General features: G+C 35.4%; 1 protein-coding gene across 1 annotated transcript in view; it reads left to right on the top strand.

Moving 5' to 3' along the window:
• The window catches only part of LOC134533157 (acidic leucine-rich nuclear phosphoprotein 32 family member A), a 34,974-nt gene extending 16,373 nt beyond the window's left edge, over positions 1–18,601 (top strand). Inside the window, exons 5-8 of the mRNA XM_063370515.1 lie at positions 29–102; positions 3,569–3,672; positions 11,948–12,047; positions 17,438–18,601. Of these exons, the coding sequence (XP_063226585.1) occupies positions 29–102; positions 3,569–3,672; positions 11,948–12,047; positions 17,438–17,496 (337 nt within the window). The 3' untranslated portion in view covers positions 17,497–18,601. The remainder of the gene's footprint in view (positions 1–28; positions 103–3,568; positions 3,673–11,947; positions 12,048–17,437) is intronic.
• The last annotated feature ends 7,383 nt before the right edge of the window (positions 18,602–25,984 follow it).

Here is a 25,984-nt window from a genome sequence, read left to right as displayed (position 1 = left end):
TGTTTGTGGGTATTTTTCATCTTTGTAGTTTTGACATGGAAGACAAGGAAGCAGAGGACAGTGAAGCTGAAGATGACGAAGTGAATGGAAATGATAGTGAAGGTTTGTTGCTTTTAGTTTTTATGCTCGCATGGATTGCTTGATTTTATTTTATAGGATATTAACTTCCCTGCCTTGTACTTGAGACTTCTTAACAGGGTTTTACTATATTAGCCACGTGCTATTGCTGTTTGTTAAATACGTAATCGCAGTCCTGTACTCACTAACAGTCAAACCCTCTGTTAATTGCACATAGCCAAATGTATAAATGTACCATAGTCAACCAGCCATGGTACACCAAGCTGCTGGTTGCTAGTGAATTTGATTAATTCGAGATGTCTGCACCTGGCCTCATTGCCTGCTGCTCCTGGAGCGTTTGAATATCACTGCACTCGCACACTCTCTTAACCAATATAGTATCCTTATGCATGTGAAATTCAAATTTGCGCCATTCTATTCACTCCTGTAACTTCTCAGGCTTGCATTTATTGATACGTTTCTTAAGAAAAATAGCTTGTTATGGAATTCCCTGCTTATGCCCCACAATTCCTGAACGGCAAATTTTTGTGACAGCATGGCTGTGTCTACCCAATGAAAAATTCCGATTTTTTAATATTATGATTCTAAGCATCAGAACTACAGAGAATAGTGTGTACATAAACTTGTTTTGTGTGTGTATAAAAAATTTGTGAAATTGAGATTGAAAGCTAAACTATTATTCACTTTGTTACTTGTAGAATGTTAACATTTTCATTGGTCAAGTCGCAGATTTTCATGTACAAATGTCTAAATTCCACTGTATTGCAAATTGTTCCAAGGAATAAGTTGTATATATTTTTTGATATTCATCATCTTTTCCTAAAGTAACTTTGGGTTACCTAATGAGGTACACTATAAACACAAATTTACCCCCAAAGAGATTCAAGCATGCATTGATTTACCTATCAAACAGCAATGAGAAGTATAAACCACATGTAGTGTATTTAACATAGTATAAATCCTGAAACTTATTTTAGGTTATTAACTATTAAGTGGTTTGTAACCCCATCTAATTTTAAAATTATTTAATGTGTGTATTAACTTGTTACTCTAGGATTGGGTTGGTTGATTTAGAGATACTAGTATAGTATTTGGAGTATACTTTACATGTTTATGTATGTGTGAATTTGTGTGTGTAAATGGGAATATGGACATGTGTGTCTGAAAGCAACACTATATTAATAATAATAACCACCACACAGCAGCTTTAAACAATATTGAATAATAAAGTGTTGTTAAATACAGTACAACCCACTTATTTATTCCATATTAAGTTTCAAAAAATTAGCACTAAACCAATAAATACAATCAATTTTAACTTTTTAATAAAATTTACATTATTAAATCTAAATATCTAAGTACCTAAAGAAACCTTCAACCAGGATTTTCTGTAAAAATCCTTTAAGTTCTTTTAGTATTAATCTTTTGTTCCATTTCCTGTAGTTTTGCTGTCATTTCTGAACCAAAAAGAAAGTTGTGTACCTGCCATTAAATATTTTGTAGTGACAACAAAATAATGTTTGTGTCATTGCTGTGGCTTATCACTGACAGCAAAATTTTGATTTCAACTGAAAATAGTTGGTAGCAAGATGTATTTTAACAAAACATGTTTTGATGGCCACCAAACTATTTTTTATCCACTGTTTTATAACACGACTAGTTTCACTAAATGAATTTTGCATCCTTCATTCTGATTGAATATTGATATCACATTGCTGACTGCATTCCTTTCTTTAAACAAGTATGTTGCATTTCAAATGCATGTACACCTGCCCTCGAAGTAACGCTGTTTGATTTGCTCTGTTTTGGAGTACCAACGCCAGTAAAGTATGACATTTGAAGTAGTGCAGTCGTAGATTTGATTTTAGTGATTTTGTTCATTAACTCAATTTTTACTTCCATACGTGCGCAATAGCAACAGTACTTGTGAAGCTTAAATACAATACAACAAATTATTGTGAAAAATCAACAAACTGTATTTTCTTCTTCCTTCATTGCATATTTACTTAAGCCCATTCAATATAGTGATTAATATAAGGCAGAGATATCTCTTGATGCCCGAGTGTTAAGCCGATGTTTATATTATACCATCCCACATGTCAGCAACAGATCTGGTGCTAAAAGCCAGAAGCTTTCAGGGCTAGTAAGCTCAGGCCTACAAAGTTGCACTGGTGGCAAATCATGCCAGACACGGTCAGGAATTACATTAACAGATTAAATAATCTTAATAATATTAGAAAATGTAAAGTTTTGCTATTTTAAATCTTGTCATATTTTGTAAATTAATAACACTACCATTTTGTAACTGAGAAATGTTCTTAGCACCTGCTTATGAATGTTGTGCCCTAGCAGTGTTATGTAGACTGCCATTTTTGTATTTATTTACACTGTAATTGAAGTTTCGGTTGTTAAATCTTCAAATGTTTTTTAAACATTTATTTAAATGTATTTAGAGATTTACAAATAGTGTAATTTGGTTCTAACAGAAGTAGTTGTTGATTAAAATGGTAGTCAGCAAGCACACTTACATGATTGGAAAATGAATTTTAATGTGTAACATCTTAGCTTTCTGTATGCAGCATTTGGTGGGAGTAATTTCGTGGATGCAGTGGAAGTCAAGGAATGGAAATGTGTAACAGCCACTGTGAACAGTCATCAAACGTTGTAGTATTAACTAACTTTTTAGTGGGTTTTAACAAGATGGGCAGTATTTTAATAAAATTCCTTGTAAAATATCAGGTCTAAAGCCAGGTGGATTTTTTTCTTTCTTTCTTCTCCCTTCTCTTCCATTTCATTATAGAGTTCCAAAATTTCACTCTGTAAATTGAATGATTCGATAGTGGCGTAGCTGCTCCGGCAGCGAATTCTAGCTTCTGGTGCAGAAACTGTGCGATTCTCGCTCAGAAAATTAGTTTGAACACAATTTGCATATATTTATCACGGTCAGCATTATTTTAAAGAATTCTATGTTGAAATTTTGTGTCTTCAGTTTCGTATTATAAGTGTATTGCATCAGAGGACACGTGAATTTGTTTGTTAACAATGTTACATGCATATCTCTTTTATTAACATACACTTTCGAAAAAAAACTTATTCAGTCATTGCTGTTCTGATCAGCATTTCAGCATTGTTTTCCTGGAATGGATTAGGGCGTTACTTCGAGAGATGGGGTAGTTAACAAAGGTGACTGTCCAACACCCCTCTCACATCCCTTCTACTTACCTTGTCATCATAGTTACCCCTCAAGTTTCGTACCCCATGCACAGTACCTAATCACTTAAAAAAATTTCAACTTTCTTGTGTTAAGTAATTAAAGATGTCCATTATGCTGCTTATGTGGGGTTCCATTTTAGATGGTAAAGATCTCGTTCTGTGTTTATTTTACTTGAATTCTGCAATGTAGTTAGCCTTATCGTCAGGTTTCAACTAAATTTGGGGAGGAGGGTGTTAGATTGACTATTATATATTTATTTGTTTACATTCTGTGTAGATGATGATGACGAAGGAGGACTGGAGGAAGAAGATGACGACGATGATGAAGACTTGGATGAAGAAGATATCGGTCTGGAAACTGTATATAAGGAACACTTAGATGTGAGTTGGATGTGTACTCTACTTTTTTATTATCGACTATGTTTGTGGCAACTTAAGCTAGAGTACATGGAAACAAGAAAATAACCTGGAGTTATTTTATGTTGGTTAGTTACCTAAAACTGTTTAGAGGGCAGCATTATAAAATTAAGTCTTAGACTGTTAGCTATCACCTATCAGTGATTATTCTTTTGGATAGTATGAACTTATTCACTGCTGGTGGCTGTTAAGTGGAAGTTGTTAGCTTGAGAACTATGAGAAAGTGATCTACATCTCTGTTCTGTCTTTGTTATTAACACGGCAGTGACATTGATGCACATGCATGAAGGTACTAATGGCTGATTTAAATCAATTTTTGTTGTGGGTTATATTTACCTTTACTGCCATTACCCCTAGTATCATTTTTAGTTATAAACAGGTAAACATTGAACATATTTATTAGAGCTGGGGGGATAGAGAATTTTGGCTCAAGAAAATTTTGGGCTAGGCACCATGCGCACTACTATGGTGGCAAACGTGGTAACTAACTGCTGGACTGTGAGGATTGAAACACTGCACATCACCACATTCAGGGGGTTGTCAAAATGATTAGCAATGTGGATACTTATAAAAAGCGAAAAGGTAGTGCAAATTGCTATGTAGTTGGTTACAGTACTGCTCACAGAATTAAGTAATCAGATAATGTTTTTTATTCATTCCCAAAGCGGAAAACTGAAGAGGAACTAAAGGAAATTTGTAAATTAAAGCTGCATGCCTACACTGCTTATAAAGTATAAAGTTTAAAAAAGTTTGCTTAGACTTTTAGGAAGTCCATTAATTTACGTACAAACTAGTGGAGATTATGTTGCTGGCACAGAATTAACAAATTCAATTTAAATTCTTGGATAGTTTCTTTAGCTGGGGTACAAAACGGAGAGACATGTGAAAACAAACTGTAAATTAGTAAGAGAATTCATAAATGTCCATTTTGTAACAAAACATCTGTCACTATGTGTAGTTAACAAAATACTCTTAATCAGAACTGTTGTTGATGACAAGGGAAAATGTGTCTAATGTTAAAAACAACTCCTATTTCTGCAGTTTTATAGATGCCTTCACACCTTCAAGCATACCTGGGTGCCTTTGTTTGTGAATAACTCAAACAAATAAAAACAGATGTTAAATGATGCTATAATTATCTTAAAAATCCAACTCATGAACATAAAATTGTAACAAATGATATTGTGAGGGTCAAAATTATTAACGCTATTCAAAAATTAACTATTGTTTAGGTTCAGTCCATCCACATCATCTATTGAAAAACACTGCACTGTTACTGAAGTTTTTTTGTGGCCAGTGGCTTGCATTTACAGCCCAAATGTAATGCAGTCTTATATTATATTTTACATTGTTTTTTTATAACTCAGCCAGAATTATCATCCGAATCATGGTATACAGGCAGTGTGAGGCAGAATACGCTGAAATTAAAGGGTAGGGGCAACAAGATGATATCAAGAGTTGTCAACTTATTACACTATATCTTCATGGTTGAGGTTGTTCAGCCGTCAGAATGGAAAGCCATGGATCAGGATAATGGTATTAAACTAATAGCCCGGTTACCAAAGATTGTGTGCTTCCATGCGTGAATTCCAGCACCCAGACTCCAGGTTACGCAATCAATATTTTGGTAAATATATTGAGTTCTTTATATGAAATTTTGCTTACAATAAGCAACAGTTTGAGTGAAAAGTACTTCTTCTGTACCTATGATTCTATGGAATTTTAGTTATAGTTTTTGTTAACTTTTTTCTCTCTTCAGATTTGAGTTATGTTTATAAATAATTGGTTTTAAAGTACATAGGTATTGTATTTTCGCCCTTATAATAATTGAGAACTTGAATGAAAGGTGAAGGATCAGTGAATACATTCAAAGAATCATGAGGAACAATGATAGTTTCATTAAGCAGTGCTTTTTTTTAATAATAATAATTTAACCAGGCATTTATGATCCTTTCAGCTTTAGAGGTTCATTTTTTTTATTTATAAACCTTTGTAAGGTTAAGTGGACCATAAAGCATTGACAGCACATGTTTGCCCACATGCATGTCAAGTTTCTGATGGTTCTCTGAAATAACTATGGCTGATGGTTATACTTGTACATAAAGCCTCCACTTACAAGATAAATAATTTTTAATTTACAAACACCGTACAAGGTTCAGTATTTGGTTACTTCTCACAGTTATGTTCACCTTCTGCCAAATAAAATATCTAAAGATATACTTATCAACTTTGGCATTATTGAGCATAATGTATAGTTTGTGACATTTTTATTGAATTATGGTTTGTGTAAATATTATTTTTCTCACCAGTGTAATACATTGTACTGCCGGTACTAGCAATAAGTAGTAGTGCTATGCAAATTATCTGTATGTACTGGCATTTTTATAACAGAAAAGTAAAATTTTTGTTAAAAATTTCTGTAAGTATGCAAAATATCTGAGAAATAATACCACTTTCAGCTAAAAAAAAAAAAAACCACCACTTTGTGGCATAAAATAAAAACAAGTGCATGTCTCTATATGTTAGTCATTCTATTGCAGGATTTCTGTGTGGGTAGTGAGAAATTAGCTTAAAAGTTTCTTTTTACATAGTTTTACCAACAACATAGTTAATTTTTCTAGTTGGCTAACACAAATGCTTGTTTAAAAAAAAAGTAAGCTTGGGTAAAAATCTTCAGAAAAATAGCAGGGCTTTGGTAAATAAATTTATATACCTAACACGTTCTGTATCTAACCGTTAACGAGGCCATCTCACTGCAGAGGACAACTTTCTGACACCAGTATGTATATCAGCATTAAAGAATTTTTATTTCTCAAGATGGGAATTTTTTTTTTTTGGAATTTTTTAATTAATGTTTTAAGGAACCAAAAGATTAAATTTTCTGTTTTGGGTATTGTATGTAGGCTTGTATGTGATAATGGAGACAAGTTTAACTGTTGCAAATTTTCAGTCGATTTTGACAACATATAAAAAAATTACCATGTTCATGTTTTCTCGCATAATCGTCGCACATTTGACTAAAATCAAGTTTGAATAGTAGGGGTGCAACAATTATGCGATAAAAATAATTTGTTATATAAATTTATTTATGAAAACAAAACCCATTCATAGAGACATGCATATTTCGCGATTGCGATAAAACGAATTTTTACGCGAATTTGAGTACATTTTTAAGAATAACGCGAATTTCTCACATTTTGGATAATAACGCGAAATCCTTGAATTTTCGGCGAACAGTCAGAACATTTTCCTCATTCGAACACGGCAATTCAATTTGTAAATACAGTAACAAACGTGAAACAACAAAAAACCAAAGATAACTACCCACACAGTGTATTTTATAACATGAAAAGTTGCTTTTATTTCTAAACATGTAACAATTTAAGCCTAGGCGTGTAAAAGTCCGAGTAATTACAGCAGGAGACAATCTAAAATGTACTAGGGAAAAACGTAAACTCACGAATATAGAAACGTAACGGAAATGTCGGAAATATTACGTGGCTGATCGTAACATTGTAAGTGCTGATACTGTATTTATGTCACAACTTAGCCGAAATACTGGTACGAGACATGAACTTCACAAGATAAAATGAGTGGAATCTTGGTAACTGTTTTATACGTATTATATAATTTCGGAAGTATTATACTGTTGACGCATATTTTTTAAACTAACCATTTATTTGTGGGGATCGTAAATTATTAATTATTGGTATGAAGACATCAAGATGAACGTAAACTTGAACATGTCACGGCAGCGAGTAAGCGGGTGCGTATACCAATAAACTGGTATTAGAACTGGACAAAACTGGTACACGGGAGGTGGAGCTTATATTTTTTTCCGCTAGGCTCGCTTCTATTGGCTGGCTGCTGATGGAAGGTCACGAGTCTGGGCGGAGCATTGAATGAGTTATACTGCGCATGCGCAGCTCAGAGAACAGACGCCGCACTGGGCCGCACTGTAACAACAGATGATCGAGTACAATGACCTTTCTCCGCGCAAGGCGCGCAATTGACGGTAAATTTTCATCAATTTGCGCCCCTTTTTTATTTATTTTTACTGTGTAATGTAGCCCGTTCTGAACGCGGCAGGATGCGACTGTATTTTAATTAACTTTAACGTATTTCTTACTTTTCCCTTTATTTACACTTTCCCGCTTTTTACACTTTTTTACTTTGTCCCCATGAAAAGTGCAAATAAGGGGTTTTGCTGTATTTTGATATTCGGCTCGCCTGGACAGTCGATTATCACGGTGTTTACAGCAGGTTGTTTCTCGAAGCGTTGTTCTCTTATATAGTCTTTAGCGTTGTTTGTCCATTGCGTCCATTTTTATTAACCAAATACCAAATTTAAAATGCAAACACGGTGACGATTCGTAACATTCTGTTGTGCGCAAGTTAAAGTTTAACGGGTCGAATTTTGTTACAGATAGTTTTCAACGTCTGTGAAATAAATTAAAGGTGTACAATTTAAAGGTCGGCTAAAACATTAGGCCTATTAAAATGCCTAAAGTGCCGGTAACTGCAAAACAGCGAGCCTCTGAATTTTCTCAACACGGACTTTATGCTAGTGATTCAACCACACTTTTTTGTCGTCACTGTAATGTCACCGTCTCTTGGGATAGGAAAGACTCATGTGAAAAACATGTAGGCAGTGAAAAACACAAGAAGCGTCTCTCTTCATTGCAAGGCTCATCTAGTGCGTCTGAACGCCAGTCGTCAATATCTTCAGCGTTTCAGACAGCAAAAAATAATGTCCAAAAAGACAAAAAGTTGGAATTTATAAAGGAAACAGCAGAGACCTTTATAAAGGCAAATATACCCCTTGAAAAGCTTGATGATCCTAATATCAGGGCATGGCTGAACAAATACATCGAAGGTGCTGGAGACATGCCACTTGCGAGAACAGTCCGTGAGAAATATGTAGGGGACATAGCCAAATGCAGAATTGAAGATGCCAAAACTGCATTAAAGGACAAAAAAATTGACATACTGTGCGACGAAACAACAGATAAAATGGGTAGGTGTGTATTTGTTGTTTTATTTAGAATTCTGAATCTTCAACAGGATAAACCAGAAATATTTGTTGCAGGAGTTCACTTTCTTGAAGCTGCTAATGCCACAAACTGTGTGAGGGCAATTTTAGATTCACTCAAAATGTACAATGTACAGTATGGTGATGTGCTCTCAGTAGTAACCGATGCTGCTCGTTATATGACCAAGGCTGTTAGTACTCTCGAAGTAATCCTTGGAGACCAGTTAACGCATGTCCAGTGCTGGGCACATAAGTTAAATCTAGTTGGCAATGTCTGGGTGAAAGAGTTGCCTGAGTTGAACAATGCTATGAGCAAAATAAAAAATGTGTTCAACAACACCAGGAAAAGAAGGCACCTGTATGCTAGCTTTCTTGAAGAAAAGCATGGAGAGAAACGTCCATTGTTCCCACTTCCTGTTGTTACTAGATGGAATTCCTGGTTCAACAGCGTTTTTTATGTAGCAGACTACATACATGACATTGTTGATTTCTGCAAAACAGATGAACTAAAGGCAACACAAAATTCAGGGGTTGAGTTTCTGTGTTCACTCACAGAAAATGACATTTCTCTCATTCTTTGTCAAGCTGTCTTTGTGAAAGAGCATGCCAAGAGCCTTGTAGAGCTAATACAGAAACTTGAAGGTTCTTTGTATCCAACTGCCCATTCACTATATGGGGACTTGCAAGGTATAAAAAAAAAATTTGAAAACATCACTCGTGGCATTTATTTTGAGGCAACCAGTAGAGCTTTGTCTAACATGCCCCCCGCTAAAGCTGCTGAAGCTAAAGTGTCCATCACAAGAACAGCAACACAAGCCCTTTCCAAACTGAACTCTCTCATGACAACTGACCCAAGTAGAAAGAGATTTGAAGCAATTCAAATTTTTAGTCAGGAAAGTTTGTTGCTTGCTAAATTAAACCCAGAAATGGTGCAGAAACTGAAAACTGTCCATAGTCTCTACTCCATAAGCACTGAAGAATTAACAGCTGGTTTTGGTCAGCTTCAGGACATTGTTACAAAACAAATGGAAACAGACAATTCAGTGGACGTAGTGAAGTCATTGAATGTAGTAAAGCTGTCACAGCCATTGTTTGCTTCCAGCTGCCTTGAAGCCATCTGGATGCCTTCTGCAAACGTTGACTGTGAACGATTTTTGTCCTCATATAACACAGTCTTAACAGACCGCAGGACAAATTTAAGTGAGGCTAATTTGTGTATCATGGCTACTTTTGCTTTCGAGAGCTAAAGTTTGAGGATTTTGTTCCATGTGTTTATGTCACTATTTTAGAGACTTCATATTTATTCTTGCTGGTTTAGGTACTAAAATATTTTCAATTACTGTATGTAAAAAGTGATGTGTAAATTCGATTGTAAATTACTGCTGCTAGTGCAACTGTACAATGCAAGAATGTGTCCAAAATTTCAAGGTATGCTTAGCTTAATTTTTTTAATTTATAGTGCTAAAACTATTTAAAAAATAACACCGCTTTTGATGTATGATAACACCACTTTTAAGGGTAAATAACAACGAATTTTGCTATAAAATAAACCCCAAAACTGCATGTCTCTACCCATTCATGGAAAGTACATTTATTTAAAAAGTGAAGTTTAAAGGAGCACGCCAAACCATTTTAATTAATAAGTCGTGCAACAAAAACATTTCTTCAACTTTAAATAGAAAAACCAATACTCTGAAGTGAACGCAAGCCACTTGAATCTGTGACATAAACTAACATGTCGTAGTACACACTTGCCACAAAAGAATTCGGACCATCAAAAGTAGTTAACTCGGCCGTTGACAGAGAGCGCGTGTTGCAGGAATCGGCAAGATATCAATATTCGACTACGTGTGCGTGCTCTATACGGGAAGCAACATAACCAAACACGAACGATACCAACTAGCGCTTTCTACATTATTGTAAATTGTACATCACAATGATGCAAACGAAAAAATAAAGGTAATAACGTTTAAAAACGTCTCTAAAAGAATATTTACACGTCGGGCAACTTCGTATTTCCGTTAATTAAATTAGTAAGTGGTAATGTCCGGATAAATATTAGATTTCTACTTTAAAATACATTGTTTTATACGGAAAAGATACCTACACAAAGTGCTTGTCATCTAATAGCGGGACCAAAACCAACATGCGATGTTTACGCGTGAAGTTTTTTTTATCCCAATTTTGACAGTCTAAAATATAGGTGCGACGATTATGCGATGAAAGAGGGTAATCTTAAGCTGTTAATAACTTAATTGTGAGAGTTCTAGAAAATATTAAAAGTGCAATCCTATTAGTGGTTGTGCTTGGTATGAGGAGCTCTGATTATTTTTTTTTTTTTTTAATTTGTAACCTAAGCTTCTTATGTGATAATTTTTACATACCGTCATTTAAGAAATAACACCGCCTATGTGGCAAAAGAAGCAAATTTTTCAGGAGAGCTTATTAAATTTATTAACCGTGCTGGAACTGAATGATAGCCGGTGTTAGAAAAAAAGACCATAGCAGTGCAATCAGTTGGATTTTCGGCAAATTCATTTCATGAGAAGATGCTAAATTCTTGTTTCCAAGGGGAAACAAAAAGTTAATTTTTAAAAAAAGTCACTTAGGTGGTGTTGGTTCTGAAGTGATGATATACATCAAATATGGCACAGTTATTTATTGCCAGCTATCATCAAAACATAAGTTCTTATTCATTAGTTTTTATAGTACTTTTCTACAAATTTGTGACTCAATAAAACTGTACTTTTTAGCTGTTGTAGGATGTGTTTACATGATAATCTTGAACAAAGTACATTCAAAGATAATTTAAGTGATTTTTAGAGGTGTTCCAAGTTAGCTTTTTGAGGGTTGAATTCTAAATGTTTGACCTTTCCTATGTCAAAGATGAAATTTTAACTTTATATAGGATTATATGTGTACATATATTGTGTATGTGCATTTTATTTATTTATACACACACACACACACATATATATATATATATATATATATATATATATATATATATATATATATATATATACATTGTTTTAATAAAAACTTATCTAACTTTTTTGTTTCAAATGTTTACAGTATTTTCAAACTATCAAATATGGCAGTGTCAGTTTTTTAACTACAATATTTTAAAAGTGACACTAAACTTTGCTTCTAATTGTAGTTAATGTTGTATGTTCTTATTATAAAAATTTTGTAATTTTTTTACAGGAGGAAAGTGAGGGAGAGGATTACGAAGGTGTAGAATATGAGGAGGAGGATGATCTAGTTGATGAAGAGGATGAGGCGGAGGGTGAAGAAGGGGAGGAAGGTAATGTGGGGTTTTTTATTGTTACAGCTGTAGGTGTTTGTATTTGCGATTTACGAAAGAAAATTTACAGGGATAGCCCTTAAATAATCAATGTAGCATTAAGAATTTATTTATGAGAACTATCAGCAGCTGCTTCCAGTCTGTGGCTGGGAAAGCAACGTAAAATGCCTCCATCTACAATGGCAGGATGCTGTCACTCACAATGCTAGACGGCTTTGCTTTAAACCCACTTCAACCTTCATGACAAGTCCGTCGCCCTACTGTACTGGCCACCTCTAAAGAAAATATGTCAATAGACAGTTTATTTTTACTGGTTAGTTTACATGTACGTTTTTTGCTTGCCGTAGTTAAATACACTAGAACCCCGATGTTACGAAGCAGTGATTTTACGAATACATTCTCGGGAACCATCAAAAAATTGGACATTTTGTTCAAAATGTGAAAATCAGAAGAAGGAAAATTTAAAAAAAAAACAAAATGAAAGATCATTAAAATCTGTTAATTTTAACACACAGCATATTTTTGTGTCTGCTTTAATACTTCCAATAATGTTCATGTAAGAATAACAAAAAAATAATGGGACATTTTCTTTAAAAATACGGCAGCAGTAGCTTTTGCAACGTAAGTGGGAGCGCGGGAATATTGTCTATACAGGCTTGTGGCAGCACAGGCGGCGGGTGCATGACGTCATACGGCTTACCTCTCCTTCCCTTGACCAGACTTGAAGGTTCATCCCTCCCAGGCATACAAACCATCGTCTCTCTCCCCCTCCTCCCTCTATGTCCTTTGGCATGTGAAACTGTCAACATCCTTCCTCCCCTACTCCAAACTGCGTGCAACGAAAGCAAGGTTTGTATAGTCCATTTCTGGTAAATTGAAAAAAATTTTAAGGGCCCCAGCGACAGCCATTTACAGTTAATTGTTTTGATACAATTTGAAACAACATTATTTCTGCTGGAAAATCACTGAAACTTCAAAATTTATTTAATGGAAAAATTTAGCAGGGCCGTAAAAGTATTCATTTTTGCCGCAAATGAACTATACTTGCCCTTCCTGCCGGACAACATTCTCGGCGCGTGACGCATGGAAACTATAGTTGTGTGCCGCGCACAGCCACGAAAAACCTACGAGATTTCCAAACTACACTAGATATCAGACTGGAGTCTGTTTACGAAAAGCATTTAAGAATTTGTTAATGCCCAACTGGTTCTATTGAGATAAAATGGCTAAAAGGCATGTTTTCGAAGTTTTAGGTGTAAAAAACCCGTTACAAATTTCTTGAAAGTATCATAAGGAAATGCATTACACCTTTATCTTTATTTTTCCGCCATATAATGTTACGGTCACCGCTCAAATTTCACAGTTATCTGACGGGAACGAGATGACTGCGCGCCAGTTCAGAGCCTTGCACTTAGAGGTTTTACCGTGCTAGAACTACCATTGAGCGTCGCTCTTATCATCCCGCTTCACTAACACACACACTGACCAGACGGCGCCCTAAAGCTGATTAGAGGAAGCATGTAGAAATGCAAGGCAGGAAATTTTTCCAGCTTATCAACCAGGACCCGGGCAAGTCTTGACTATCAAGCTTTTCACATTAAAATATAAGAGACTTGTATTGTGTAATTTCAGTGTTATTTAGCGGTTTTTCTTAAAAATGGCTTTGTTCGCATTTTCCATATAAATTCGCGGAAAATTTCGCGATTCACCATATAATCGTGGCCCTAGTTATTGCTCGCGCGAGAGGCGAGATGTGGAATGTTAGAAGAAAGATAAATGCGGGGTAGACAGACGGCAGCCAGTGTGTTTCCTGCGCGGGGAATAAGTGGCGTAGCCTTTTTTTTATGCTGGGTGTAGCGACCTTTTTCTATCAACCCATGGGAAAAGATAATTGCTTGAGCTGTCAAAATAAACATCGCTGCGGCAGTTAAAACAAGTCCAGGCGGGCGTGCATCCAGTCGGTCGCTGTGTATTGTCAACCGATAGTAATCAAAATCAAGATGAATACAACAGGTAGCTTTGCCTTAACTGCGTACCACACTAGACACTCGCAAAAAGCTAAACGTAAACACGTGGCCACAAAAACCTTTATCTGCACCCTGCCGGCAAAGGGACTTGGAATGGGGGTTGTTAAGCGCTGACAGCAGTCGACAGGAAGCACTCTGCAAGAGAAACGCAGTAACACGCTACTCACCACAAGAAACTTATTTTCTGTCCGATTTTCTTCGGATTTTCGGCAATTTTTTCACGGTTCCTCGAAATCGGTTTGTAATAGAGAGGTGGTCACAATAAATGGGGTCGCAACAAAAAGGTTTTACTGTATCTATTTCAAGTCCTGTACTACTATATGCCCATATTCACAGAGCAGACATTTGGACTAGATAAAAGAGAGGTGCTGGAAGTTAAGAGCATTATGTATAAAGCTTATGTTTAGTATGTTGACAGTTATGAGGCGAGACAGGATCAGGAATTTAGAAATAACACTGATAATTTTATTTTGTAATGAAACACAGTGGCATAGAGCTAAATATAAGCATAGAATCTAATACTGCTGTTCTCAAAATATAATTTGGTTTTCAAAGATACTGAATTTAAAAAATATGTATCATGTTGGTACTGCTATAAATTAAAGGTCTTTTAGGCAGGCTCAGTCGTGACTAGAGACAAAGTATAGTACACCTATTCCTCATGACTTAATTCGTTCCTAAAATGCTCATTCGAAATCTCATATTCTGAAGCATTAGTTTCCATAAATAGCATTCTAATTTATTTAATGTGTTCCAAAATTGTGTAGGAAAATATACTTCACATAATATAAATGTGTTGAATAACTTTTAACTATAAATGTCACATTATTTATTTTATATGCCTCCCATCACACTTTGTATGACAAATACGACACCGCGTAATGGGAGATACGTGGTTATGTCCTTTATCGTCAGTCGGCTGGCTGACTTGCCCGCCCGGGCTTGACCTTAAACTCATGTTGCGTACTTTTCTAAACCATCCTTTACTGACAGTGAAACTGATATTACTGTCCGGATAGTTACATTTTAATTTTTCAAAAATTAAAGTGCTTATTTGCGTATCACCACCTGGTCACACCAATCCTGTCAGGCCAATGATTATTTTTTTCATTGCAACATTCATTTAACAACTTTTTCCACGTGAATCATCTGTTAATTTCTATACCTGCAATCTAATGTCAAATATATTCCCGCTAGTACATCCAACAGCATCGGACTTATATAAACTTTTGGTAAGAGTCCTTATTTCATACGATTGACTTTCTTAAAAAGAGTTGACTTCCTTAAAACTAAAGTGCGACCAACATAAGCGTGGCCTTCCTGACAATCTGCACGCCGTAATACTTCTAGTTTTGTCTCAAATACTTGAACACAGTGCATTATGAGTAATCAAGCATGTGCAGTTACCGGCAGCTGAATGGGCAGACGTTGCTTTTGTTTGAGTGAATTCCCTGCCACTGGCTAGACTGAGTTCACAGCCCGGTTTGTGGCCAGGCAACAACCGTACGGCATGGCGGCATACACACGGACGTAAAAACATTTTGTTATTTACACTCTATAGCCACAATAACTTGCCATAGCTGATGTTTGTACAACAGCCGATAGCGTAGACAGACCTGCGCGCACATCTCTTTCCCCCTTATATGGCTAACTGTACATCTGTTTACAGATGTTGAAACAGACTTCGTGGCGTCATGTGCGACTCAACTGAAAAATACAGACGTACTATTCAAGACTGGGGCAGTAAAATTCACATTGCGCTAAATAAATCCGTTCAATCGGAAGACGTGTTAAGTGAGGGATAGGTAGGTGCCTGTTCTTTTCGCGATCACAATTAAACGACGATAAACGCGAAATAACCGTAAAATACAGTTTTTACGCGAAATTTACTATTAAAATGCGAAATCGTAGTGTTTTTACGCGAAATTTTAACACTGGGTTAAAGACTTGTCTCATTACTGGTAAACAACCACCGCAACATGGCCGCCACTGTAATTTAGTCATAAATGCACTAAAGCAAACAAAAGCTTACACACGCTCACGTTATAATGTTAAACCCAAAAATATACTGTAAAAATACGCAAAACTACGGTGTATATTTTCCTTTCCGGCATAATGTTTGGATAGATAACACAAACAGGTGAAGTTTTAAATCCTACGCACACCGCTCGGGGCACTGACGTCAGCTTGGAACAGCGCCACCGGATAAATACAAAAGCAAGCAGATGATTGGGTGAACGGTGTTTGGAACAGCCTTACGTTAGTGGCCATACCACATCAGCCTGGGGGGCTGGCATATAGTTGGAACAGCGTCGTAGTATCAAGCAGATTATCAGGCGAACCAGGCCCTGGGAACTATCTTTACTTCGTTACCCAGCCGTACGGGGCAGCACAAGCATTTTAAATCGCGCCAAAAAGCGGAAAATGTAAACAAACATTCATTTTCGAATGTGTGACGATGATGATTAGTTGGTCAACAGTGTTTTATAGATCTTGTTGGGTCGTTACCACAACGCCAAATGTCAAAATTTACCACAATGCTGAAATACCATAACGCCGAATGTCAAAATTGACCACAACGCCGACAGCTAATAAACTGCAGTGTACCACAACGCCGAAATAACAACTGAATGAATTTGTGTGTGTTTATTAAATGTACCTTAACGCCGAAATACCACAATCAAACCTAACCTAACCTAGCATAATATAACTTAATCTAGCCTATCCTAGCCTAACCTAGTCTAATATAACCTAACCTTTGTGGCAGTCCTGCAATGACATTTTTTGGCGTTAGTGTATTTCGGCGTTGTGGTCAATTTGGCATTTCGGCATTGTGGTGCATCCCCGAATTTGTAAAAGGGATTAATAGTTTTCCAGATTAGTTTATGGGAACGAACTAATAATCAATGTCTAAATCAATAGTTTGTCATATAAATATATTTAACCTATTTGTTTGGATATTCTGTAATGAGTAGGTTCAAGTAAAATTATTTAACTTAAATAATTTCAGATATATTTACAGTAACACGCCTAATTTTTAATGACGAAATCTGAAAATTTTATTAACCCCTTTCAGGGCGCCCTAGGGATAGGTGTATTTTGATTATCTTGTAAAGTTTTTGCTTCAATTTTATTTATCTCATTGTACAAGTCGCTTTCTGGGTTTGCCTTCATTTACACTTTCTGTCTTGTAAATATAAAATAGAGGTCCACTTGCTTAAATTAGAAAAAAAAATTTTGTCCATGTTCAATTTTTTTGAATGATGTTTGTATGCCTTGTCATTTAAAAGATCGTTTGTTTGGCTTAATTTATTCACTTATTTTGGTACAGTTATTTGTATGGCAATTTTGGTTTTTTTGTAGATTCCACGCCAAGAGGAAAGAAAAGAAAACTAGAAGAACCTGAAGGAAATGGAAATTAAATATGGTGAACATGTGAATGTGGTACCAGTTTTCAACACCCTCAAACTAAATTTGACCAATGAGGGAATGGATTTGTAAGACAATTCCAATGCCTATGTTCCAATGGAATACCTCCCGCCAAGATCGTCCGATGACAGGTCGTGTCATCTCTTACCCCGAGTGCACTTATTATTTGTTGTTCGTCAACCTTTGCGGGTCTGTTGTTCATTGGAATGTCGGTTAGAACTTCCCAGTTGGCATCTGGAATCTCGATCGAGAGTGCTGTTTTACCATTGGTCGAGGTGACTGTTCTGAATGCCAACTGAACTACGAATGGACATTTTTAGTGGCTGATATTTTTGACTCGGCTACTTATTATGCAAATTAAATATGAAGTGATTTTTTTGTACAGAAAGTAAAATATTAAATCTATTGCATTATTTGATGTACTTTATAGCACCTTTGAGCTAGCAGCCATAGAGGTAAAATTAGCAAATATTTGTTTTTAAGATAAACTATATCAACTGTAGTTTACGTTATAAGAGTTGAGTTTGTTGTTGGTTTATGCATTAAGCCAGTGAAAGGTGGGCGATGATGCATTTTACCAGTGCATATTCAAATTGCCTTATTGGGTCAGGAAGGGTTGGTTTTGTTGTTTTGCTACCTGTGAAAGAATGGTTCAATTCTTGACCATCAATTTGCATAATTTCCTCATAACTGATTGAGGTTTTGTAGGTCAGTTTCCTGACATCAAAATTTATGTAATTACGATGACAAGTACAAATAGTCTGAATATTTTGTGTGACAAATCAGTTGCAGATTGAAAATGATAATCTCTTGTAATTTTATTTTGGACCTGCCAACCTTGTATTACTCGTGTGTTGAGGAATTTGTTACTTAACAGTATTCAGGTAGGATGTGTTTGTCAATTTTGTTGTTAAAAGTGGATTTTTATCAGAATTATGGTCTCATTTATTGTACCGTTCCTTCCTGTTGCTAGCCTGCTCTTTTAATACACTCCTGTTCCTGTAAATATGTAAGAAAGTAGGTGTGTAACCAGTGTTGTAAAGCTGTGTCATGTCATATATACTTATTTCTGTATTAAAACATTTTTATATTAATTTATTTTGGAGTTGTGTGATAAACCTTAAACATACCTGCACGGAAAGGGAAATATAGGTTGATAATTTTTAAAGTTAGTGGATGTTAGTTTGATGTCGAAAGAATTAAACCAGCCGTCCATTTAATTGCGATAAACATAAAATGTTAAGACTAGATGTATTTTAAAATTAATAGTAACTATGGTAAGCAAATTAGGTTTTTAGATTATAGTTTTTTTTCTTCATAAAAATGATGGAAACATGATAGTGTTGAACTTAATTTTATATTGATGACTGGCTGACAAAGTTCAATTTTGCAGGTGTAGTTCATAGTCGGTGAAAACTGTATGTCAGTTCTAGTGTTTTAGTGGACTGTTATAGCTGTTGTGGTAAATTTATTCATCGTGTAAATATTAATGTTCAGAAACAATTAAATACCACTTATTTTTTTATTAATATGTGAGTTTAACTTATCGGAAGTTTATTCTTACCAAGGGGTGTAAATAAGGTTGGTAAACCCAGCCCTGAGGATTGACTAATGGACTACGTATTTGATATCTTTAAAGAATAATGCACAGCAAGATTTTAGTGGTGCGTGTAAACCATTTTTTAATTTGAAGTCTGCTGAAATATTTTGCAACAGTAAGAAAATTTCATAGACACTACTTTGAGTGCTTAAGTTAAGTCTTGAAAACAAGCGGTGTGCAAATTCAAAAATGCTATATTATGAATAAAGTTTGTTCTCTGTTAAGTGTAGTTGATAATTTAACATGGAAAAAGCTTCTGTTGCGTAGCACTGATATAGAGCTGCAGAAATGGTAGAAATAACTGCAGTTCCTAAGAAGAAAACTTTTAACTGAGATGATTAATTTTTGAAACAAAATGAGTTCACATTTTGCAGTCATTTTACAATACAACTCAAGATTCAGGTTATGGCACATGTGCAAACAAAAGAAAATACTTGAACTTAATAGGTGCACTTCCAATGACTAATATAAATACATATGGCATAGAGTACCTTCCTTTTAGTTTCAGTTTACAAATTGGTATTTTTACTAGCCTATTTAACTTTTCATCTTGTTTTTCAACCATTATGTGCTGTAGTATACATGTATCTTTGGAGAAACATTTGATGGTTATGAAAATGTGTGATTATTTTACAATTCGGTAGTGTATTTCATATTAAAAGTACTTAATAAGATAAATAATATTTCATTTTTTGGGACTGTGAAAGTACTTCACGTAATCAGGAATTTCATACCAAGCAGATTCGTATTGATGAGGTTTTACTACTTATTTCACCTAAACAGAGTCATTTAAGTGATGCACTTCTACAATTTGTTTTGTAATAACCACATATAACTATTTAGAACAAATAAATTAAATTAGTGAAGTAGTTTTGTTTTAAAAATGTATTGCCATAATGTAAATAATTATTAATTAGTTACAAGATTTACATAAATACAGTCAAACCTCTATCGTTTTTAAGGGGACCAACAAAAAAATTCAGTAGATGCGGACATTCAATAGATGTGGACTTCACTCTTAGATTTTGAAAAAAATATTTCAACCTCAAAATTAGTGTCAGAAATATATCAGTTACTTGTCATTAAAGTTTAATCGGTTGAGAAAAAAATAAAAATGGAAGCATTTTACTTAATTCAATTTACACTTGCAAAAAAAACATACACTAAACCTACATGGAAATTAAAGTCTTTTTCAATATCCTGAAGTCTGAAATATGTTTACTCATGTCATCAAATGTAGAGCTGTACTGATGAAGCCGATTTTGCCAATATTTAGTTGAATCGGTTTTTTTGCCGACTTCCGATACGCTTGTTAATTTTCGGCCGATATTACTGAAAAAAAACAAGAGAGACTGCCATAACCTAAAAATCCACGAGTACCCTTTTCACTTTTCGTAGTAGTACTGCATTCTTTCAGATCGCATTATTTCTTCGCAACATGTGCCAACCATACATATAAAAATTTAACATGCTTTTTTTTTTTCTTTCAATGTTCTTTAATTTTAATATGTCATAAATAAATGCATTTCCATCACAGTAAATATACATCTCGGTTGTTACGGTAATTATAGTGCAAATGTGGTAGCTATCTTGCTTCTGTAGTATTATGGTATCTACAAAGAATCTTTAGTTCTTTTTATGGTAATTATCATAAGATAATAATTGGGTTTGTACTGTAGTTATGGTACATCATCCATAATTCTTCGTAAGTTGTTGTTCATTTGTCTTTTCTTCATGTTTACGTGCTCCATTACTTGGCTGAAGATTTAAGGTGATTTTTACTACTTCTGTATACAGTCGTTACTGTTTTTATGACTGTTTCTGTCTAAGAAATGGTTATTTCTGCAAAATCTTTATGGTTAAACGATCATCTATTATAATTTATAGTGACAGGACCACATATTTTGTACGATCAATGCGGACAAAACGATAATTCGAACATCGGTACAAGCGGACTTTTTTAACCTTAGTTGTATGGCAATTTTGCCGGGACTGTAGACAGTATACGATAAACACGGACAATTGATACATGCAGGGTGTCTACCGACCCTGGAAAACCTGGAAAAATCAGGGAATTTATGTTTGGTAGGTTGTAGTTGGCAATATGTTTTTTTGTTTATTGATCAGCTTGCATTGACGTAGCATCAAGTGTATCCCCTCCCATTTTTATTTTTGAATGGCGAATAACGAACAGTTCCCACGTCCATTTTCTTTTATTTTCCATCGGATTTGGAAGTGGCTTCAAATCACGTGATACAAACTTATTCAAGCTGGTCTGTTATCCTGCTGATGTGACGTGCTGCAGCATGTAATTCCCACGTTCGGATTATACAGACAGGTGCATTTAATTTTAAGTATCTATGGATGCCCTCAACGTAAACTGGGCATTTTTTTAGCTTTGGAAATACGTATCACAGACACTTTTGGTGAAGATTCGCCATCGTTGCTACAAATTGGTAGCTGTGGGCTTCTTACGGTCCATGGTGCTTTCAAAACTGGAATTTCTGCTACACAATGGGATGTTGTTAGTTTTTTGAGGCACAGTTACTGTTTGTTCAAGCATGTACCTGCAAGGAGGGCAGATTACATTAGAATAACTGGATCAGAGAGAGCTTTTTTCCAAGAAATGTTGTGCAATTAGATGGAATACTGCAGTTGCTGAGCGTGCCATGAAAACGTTACCCCACCTAAAGAAATTTGTTAGTGAAGTTTCTATTTCAACTGTCTCAGTGTAGTGAAAAGTGCTCTTGAAGATAATCTTCTAGAAGTAAAATTGACATTCTTCAACTCTTTGGCATCAGAGCTGGAATTGTTTCTCACAATGTTCCAAAATGAAGCACCCATGGCACCTTTTCTCTATGATTCACTGGTATACACTTTATTAGCATTGGCAGGAAAGTTTTTGAAACCAGAGGTACTGAAGAGCTTTAGGGAGAAACGCAATGTATCTCGATTGGATGTAGATAACCAAGAAAATCTATTGACTGCTAACAATATCAAGCTAGGTTATGCAGTATGCCATGCCATCAAGAAAAAGTACCCGAAAAGTCTTGTCCTGTTACTGAAAAATGATGTTAGGACTTGTCTAAAGGTTATGGTAAAAAAACTTCAAGACAAAAGTCCCCTGAAGTACAAACTTACCTAGGGAATTTCCTGCTTATGTCCGTCTGTGGCTTTAATAAATTCGGGTGTGAGGAAACAGCGTGTGTAGTACAGTTTAGAATATTCTCTTTGAAACAGGTGGCTATCAGGACAAGAAGCTGATAACATTGAGTGATCATGTCGGTTGGTATGTTCCTCACAAGATTCTGAAGCACTGTTCTCGTCTTTTTCTCGAGAAGACTGGCGCCTTGCTCATTCTTAAGGCACATACAGTAGCTGCCAAAACAGGTCTTCTAAAGTTTGTGAGGATGATGTTGGTACTTTCCCATGGAAATGTATCATTGAAAAGAGGATTTTCAGTGAATTCTAATCTTCTGACTGAAAACTTGCAGGAAGAAATACTGATCGCACAAAGACAGATGTACGACTTTGTTCAACGTTCTGGAGGTGTAGAGCATGTTGATATCACCAAGTCCATGTTTCACTATGTAAGAAATGCTAGTTGTAGGCTTAAGTAAGCCCTGCAAACACAACAAAAAAGAAAAGGAAGCTACAGACAAGAAGGCAAAAAAAAAAGAGTTGAAGAGGAGATCAAGGCATTGCAGTTGAAGAAGGCTCGAGTGTTGGATTTGGCTCGTTCTGAAGCAAGTTCAATAGACGCAAAAGTTGAGTCACTGCGAAATTGATGGGAGCTTCCTTTTACTAATGGTTTTGAAAAAGTAAGTGTGTGAAATATTTGTAGCAGTGTGTTTTATTTGCCATCAATTGAGTCATTTTGGCCACGTCTGTAAGAAGGTAATTTTTTTTACTAATTGAGTTGAAATACTTTGAAACCCGTCAATGCACTGTTATGCAGTTTTTTCAGTTTCGTGAAATGTCGTAATTGTTTTAAAGAAAACCTGGAAAAATTCAGTTTTAGACCTGGAAAACCTGGAAAAATCAGGGAATTTCATTTACTAGATCTGGTAGACACCCTGTACATGGCCAGTTCGATAGATAGAGGCTTGACTGTAGTAAACTATTTCAAACCTTTAGTGATGAATAACTTACTTTCATTGAATTTAATATTCAAAAGATTACACATTTTTCATTAGTTAAGTTTCAATTGAAAATATGTACTGATTATTTGCATGATTTTAATTGCATTTGAATGCTTTGTGGTGTATTAACTTGAATTTCAGTGTTGCATTGTGTATTGACAAGTTTTTCGATGTTTGGATTTTTATTGCAATCCACCATGTAATTTTATCCCTAGTATGAGACTATGTAATTTTTTGACTAAGCTGTTCCTATCTCTGTTAATTCTTGTCTTTCAGTGGCAAGATTCAAGTTTGCGATTATGTGACCTCTGCTTTTAGGTTCAGTTTTGTTAATCCCTACATATTTGGGTACATACAAAATCATTATTGTATTGAAAAAGAAGCACATAGAAACCGTTTGTAGTGCTTCTCCAGACATTTGTTGTAGTTTTGGTGTAAATATTCCTCTGTAATAGCACTTCGTTCTCAGAAGAGGATTATGGTTGGGAAACAGGTTAAGAAAGTGATGCATGTCTGGTGGAATGCTTTTTTTTTGTACTCTTGTACCATTTCCTTCCCCAAGAGAGAGAAAAGATGACAGTGTTGTTGACATGAAATGTTGCAGTAGAAGGCAGGGGAAATCTCACCCGAAAAACAATGTTTGAATACATTTGCATCAAAAAAAACCTGTTGAGATAGATGTGATTGTGTAGGGTGCCAGTTCAGACACTTACCATGATAAGAGGCTGGATAGTTTTTAGATTTTCCTCTCTAGCCGAGGGCCAGCCCAGTGGCAGACGGCAAAGTCGTGCAGCCGTCCTACAGCCGGACACAGCTTAACAGCACAGTTCACGATGCTTTATATGCACTGCTGAGATATTTTAACTTAACAATTTACACTTACTCGTAATACATTTATTAAAATCAACAGGCTGGTTAGTTATGTACGTACATATTCAACCACACAGTGAAATATTAATTTTTTTGACCCCAAATAAAAAAATTGGCATAAAATGTGCGACCTAAAAACTGGTAAATACAGTACAGGCCTATTAAAATAAATATATACAATATATTACTGGCCTATTGTCAAGTCATGTTATTTTTCATTGGAATTTAATTTAATACTAACAGAAATAAAGCGTTATTTAAACTCGAATGGGAAATATGCAGCACAGGCGTTCCGAGCAAAAAAATGTGTTTGTGAGAAATGGTTTGTAAATGAACTACAGTCCAAGGATATTAAATTTGTTTCTGCAATTAGTGATGTCAAACAGGGTCTTAAGTATTAACAAAAGTTATATTTGCAATTTTTCATTACCTACTTGACATTTTACCTACATGAATGTTATGTAAATTTTCGCTGTGTAGAAATTTGAGACTTATTTAATTGTGTTTTGTAATATGTTCTATTACATAGTTTCCTTATAATTTAATACTTTTTTTTCACACTAAATATAGCAAAAATGTGTCATGTTTTGATTAAAACAGAACTGTGGTGGTAGACTATGCACATTTATTCATGCAAAAGGATATGTATTCCGGGTTTGACATGCACGCCAATTCAGTTACAATTGATTGGGAAAATAAAGGTTATATTTACCCCTCCCTATCTCACAGGCAAAAATCAATTTTCACCCCCAGTATACACAAAAATTGATACAAGTTGTAGCCATGTAAGAAGTAACTAGACTAAAACAAAAGAGGTCTAACCAACATAAATAAAGGGTAAGGACAGATGAACAGAATACAGAAGAATTTACACATTTTCATGAGATTCTTTCCTCATTATGATCGGCCATTTACCAGTGTTATCAACACAAATCAACTATGCCACTTCCAAAGTGACTTTTCTTTAACCTGTAACTGTCTGTTGATATCCACTTAAGCGATTTCAAGAATAGGCTTTTAGGTTCTCTACCGGAATGAAACTACTGGATCATTCCCTAGAGGAATTCTGACAGCATCCTGCACTCCTTTATCTATCTGTTCTTCCCACCTCCTGTTTGGGGTCTCCCCCCCTGTGTACTTGAAATCCATAATCTTCCTGGGCCGCCCCTTTTCTCTTCACGTGACCTAACCATCTCATTCTTGCATCATTCAAGTTCTGTATTCCTACTCTTGTTGGCACCATCCTGTCTACTTGTACTTTCAACATAGTCATGATAAATTTAATACAGTATTTACTCATATGGATGGCACATTTTATACTGATTTTTAGTTTAAAAAATGTAGTGCCACACTTATGTGAGAATTTTACTTTGGGTTAAAAAATATTGTACTGTGCAGATAAGTAATCTATGTTGGTTTTTAATAAATATAACTACAAGTGAGTTTAACTTGTTTAATTAACATATCTCAGCAGTAGTGTGAAGCTCCGTGAGCAGCACATGTCTTCTGTGTCTGCAGACTGCTCAGTCGGTGCCTGGAGGCAAGGCGGGGAAAATCTAAAACAATAAACTAGAGAGAGCATGTGTGTGCGTGTGGCCATTTGGCAGTGTTGGTTCTCCTGTTTCACCCTACACAATTAATATATCTGGACCCCCCCCCCCCCCCCCCAAAAAATTGTTTTGGCAGGAGATCCCAAACTTTCGGCTGAAACATTCTGTAACAAAACTGCAGCCATCATTGGTGTTTTTATATTCCTCCAGCCCTCCACAAGTTTACCGATAATATGAGTGCTAGTTTAAATATAGGAGGAACTGACAAAAGAGTGATGCGGTAAATGGATGGGTAAAAAAAAAAATAATACAATAGACG

This window comes from Bacillus rossius, chromosome 6 (genome assembly GCF_032445375.1).
Source record: "Bacillus rossius redtenbacheri isolate Brsri chromosome 6, Brsri_v3, whole genome shotgun sequence".
Lineage (NCBI taxonomy): Eukaryota > Metazoa > Arthropoda > Insecta > Phasmatodea > Bacillidae > Bacillus > Bacillus rossius.
This window is presented reverse-complemented; position numbering and strand designations above follow the sequence as displayed.